This window comes from Dipteris shenzhenensis, chromosome 1 (genome assembly GCF_047967505.1).
Source record: "Dipteris shenzhenensis isolate YYH24624 ecotype China chromosome 1, Dip_SZ_1.0, whole genome shotgun sequence".
Taxonomy (NCBI): Eukaryota; Viridiplantae; Streptophyta; class Polypodiopsida; order Gleicheniales; family Dipteridaceae; genus Dipteris; species Dipteris shenzhenensis.
In genome coordinates this window covers 20603648-20607308 of record NC_141596.1, presented here as the reverse complement: position 1 = coordinate 20607308, position 3661 = coordinate 20603648, and the positions used below count along the sequence as shown (strand labels likewise).

The 3661-nt window shown below is 39.7% G+C and overlaps 1 protein-coding gene across 1 annotated transcript; it reads left to right on the top strand.

Annotated features, from left to right (window-relative positions):
• Positions 1–313: 313 nt before the first annotated feature.
• Positions 314–1866, top strand: LOC147905524 (cytochrome b561 domain-containing protein At4g18260-like). The gene is made up of 4 exons (XM_087380400.1): positions 314–499; positions 612–776; positions 982–1130; positions 1250–1866. Exons 1-4 carry the CDS (start codon positions 365–367, stop codon positions 1539–1541), a joined length of 741 nt encoding a protein of 246 aa, XP_087236526.1. The 5' UTR covers positions 314–364; the 3' UTR covers positions 1542–1866.
• The last annotated feature ends 1795 nt before the right edge of the window (positions 1867–3661 follow it).

The following is a 3661-nucleotide window of genomic DNA, read 5'->3' as shown; positions in this document are numbered from 1 at the left end:
GACTGATTATCGGAGCCTACATCTGAGCAGGGATGATCCGCGATCTCTCTGCAGCAATCTCACGTATAGCTGACGCTACAACGCGGTCACTCCCAGGCTTAAATATCGCAGAGATAGCAGAGAGCAGGACACTCAGGAAGTAATCGGAGCTTGTGAGCTTTGAGAAACCTATGCTCCTTCGTCTGAGATACAAGCATAGTCTCTGCTCTTACATGCCAACAATCGATCTTCTGGATGCCCATTGCACGTTTTGATGATTTGATCATCGTTGCCAACCCTCATCTTTGTCCACGGGCGAGCACAGCTAGCCTCTTACTACCTCACTTCGCATTCTTTTGAACTATCCTCAGCCACGAACAATACCATGGAGGCCACTGCTTTTCTCCTTCGCTTTTCACGTCTGCCTATCTTCTGGGCATTGCTGTCTTTGAATCTTTGCGTGCAACTATTGCCTGTTGCCGCTCAGACCCAAAATGCTACCCTCACTGCGCGTCGTAAGGTACACCTCTCATTCCTGTACGATATCTTGCGATCGCCGTGCCAGACTTTGCCACAATTGAGTTGACGACCTTCCTTTCAGGTGGCTTATCGTTTTTATTTTGTTCTTGCAGCACGAGTTGGCTATGGAAGCAGCCCATGGCTGGCTGTTGTGGGTTTCCATGGGCTTTCTTATGCCGCTCGGAACCATCATCATCAGAATGTCCAAAATATCGGCTGAAAGCGGGGCGTCCCCGAAAAGAATGGAGGCGTTATACTACTCCCATTTTGTCTTGCAGGTCTGACGTTGAATCCTTCTAGATCTCACTCTTCGCGGTTAAGCTTTCTTGCCATGCCGCTTGTTCCGCACGCAGCTCGAGCTTACAACCCTCGCACGGATGTTCTTTCCTCTCTTTGCATTTTTTCTCGTCACAATAGCAGTGAGCTAGCAGCTACTGACCATCGTCCCATTGATTTTGATGCTTCGCGTCCAATTCGTTCTAGCTCCTGGCGGTCGGATTCTCAGTGATCGGAGGAGCTATCTCACTTAAGTACTTCGGAAATAAATTCCGTCATACACATCACAGGCTTGGATTGGCGCTGTACCTCTCAGCTTGGCTGGCGCCGATTGTTGGATTCCTGAGGCCTAAAAGGTAAAGCTCGTACCGGTTCTCGATTCTAACATCTATTCTACTTTGCAATATATCCCACCTCCTCGTGTCCGCAATTCTGTGCTCACTGCGTATTTGATTTATCCTTATCTACACCGCAGAGGGAGTCCCGCAAGAGGGTATTGGTACTTCACGCATTGGCTCCTCGGGCACGTTACAATCATCCTCGGTATCATCAACACCTACATCGGCCTCACATTATATGAGAACCATGTCCGAAAGAGTCTGAAAATATGGAACGTGCTCTTTTCTATTCAAGTTGCAATCATGGCCACTGTTTATCTTTTACAAGACCGGTGGACTTATATGTTGGAGCAATCAGAGGTGAATGAAAAGATGAAACTAGCTCCAAAAGTGATGAACAACCCTCACCTATCAGCTGCAGTGCTTTGACATAACAACGGATAAAGGAGTTGTTTTTGGCTAAAAGTTATTTTACATAATTAAAGTAGATCCGCGAACAATCTTGACTTAAGCTTCTAGTCAAGTATTATAATAAAAGAATTTTGGATATGATGGGTTTCTTGAGCTGCTTTAAAAATAGTACGAAATGGAGTGGCTACTTGCCTTTTGGCTTAAGCTTTGGCCTCCCAAACAAAATCTCTACTTTTTGGGAGTCAAAGAGAAAACAAGGTGAATTTCATTCACGAGGCCTGCCCTAGTCAATGTTCAAAGGTGTGTAAACAAGGGAATGGTCGGACCAATATATGTAGTTTGTTCTGCTTAGAATTGTTGTTTTTTTAATGTTTGTCCAGATATGGTCAATTGTGGACCCATGTATAGTTGTTGGGTCGTTTATGAGTTGGTGAAAGTTTTGTTTATGGAGGAATTGATAAAGTTTTGTTGTATTTATATTTTTGGAATTATAATCAATGTTGAAGTCACCTAAGATGAACGTTGGTGTTTTTATATTAAATTGAGCGAGAGTTGTTTGCAATGAAGATATTAGTGTTGATTGCGGTGAGGAAGGTGACTTGTAAACGTTAATTATTGCGAATTGTGATTGTTTTTTTGTTGTGAATATTATTAACAAGCATTTAGTTTGTTTGATGGTTATGTATTCTTGGGTTTGCAATGTGAAGTTACTTTTGAAACATGTTGCAATACCAATTCCTTTGTTGTTTTGCAAACATGTGAAGTTTGGCAAAGAGATTGTTTGTTTGTCTTTGATATGCAATTCTTGGAGGCATAAAATTTTTGCATGAAGCAAACTTTTTTCTTCAAGTATGTCCTCGTAATGTGAATTGAGTGCTCATGTGTTTAGAGATTGTAAAGTCATATGGTTGTTATTTTGTAGAGAGAAGTTTTGTTGGTCTGTAATCCATGTAAGCCAAATTGCCCTTCATAGGAGAGCTCGCGAATTTGAGCAAATGGTATTCTAATGGAGACTAATCGTGCCTCCATGTCATTGAGTTTGCTTGTATGAACTTTCTTTTGGGCCATTGTGAGGTTCTTTGTGCACATTAATGGCATTATTCCTTTTTTAACATCTTTAAAACAAAGAGAACATAACATTCTTCTTACGCAAGTTCTTGGAATGTTAGTTTTGTTGCTTTGGAGAAATATTGCCATATGTTGTTTTAGCTTCTTCATTTTCATGGAGAACTTTAGGGAGCCACAACAAGTACATGGGAAACTAGGAGTATCGAGTATTTTCTTTATATATTGTGGTTCTGCTTTGTTCTCATTTCTTTTTCTCTTGCATGTTTGTTGTTTGTGAATGTTTAGCTCTTCTTGTAGTGTGTTCATCTTCATCGGAGTATGCATAGGTTCAAGAACAAATTTCCTAACTTTATATATTTTGGTTAAGGTAGATTGGATTGTGTAAGCATGTTTTGAAGATGAAGAGTGGAACAATAAAGCTATATCTTTTGCAGGCAAACTTGGGTTTTGCAAAACTGTGTCTTCTAAATTTTGTTGGTGTTCTTCATTCCATATTTGGTAGGGAAGTTTTGCATCTACTTTGACCAATGGAATAATAGAGCAAGTGGGATTTTGTTGTTCCAACAACAGAGAATTTGTCGGCTTATTTTTTGCACAACCTACTTTTGCTTTTACTTGAAGGTTTTTCCCATTGTAGGATAGAAAGGTGAAAGATGTACCGAATAACAAATTAAATTGCTTAAGGACATCTACAGTCAATGCTATGGAGGTAGCAGTGTTTACAAGCAAATTTTTTACTTTTCCAATTGTTAGGATTGGCTCGTTTGATATTGTTTGGAAAATGTTCCATGGATTTTGAGAATTCAAAGGTTCTAAAATAACACTCTCAAATAATGTTCTCAACAATTGGTCATATGTTACACTAGGAAGAATTTGCACAATGCAACTGAGTACATTTGTGTTGGAAGGATTGTTATCCATGAAAGATGAATGCTTCATCAATTTCTTCTTTAGTAGAAGTTGCTCTACATCCATAGTGTTAACAAATGAAATTGTAACAACAATTGATGCTTACAAAAAATATAACGATAACAAAGTAAGTAGCAAATGCTATAGTTGAAAAAAATCAA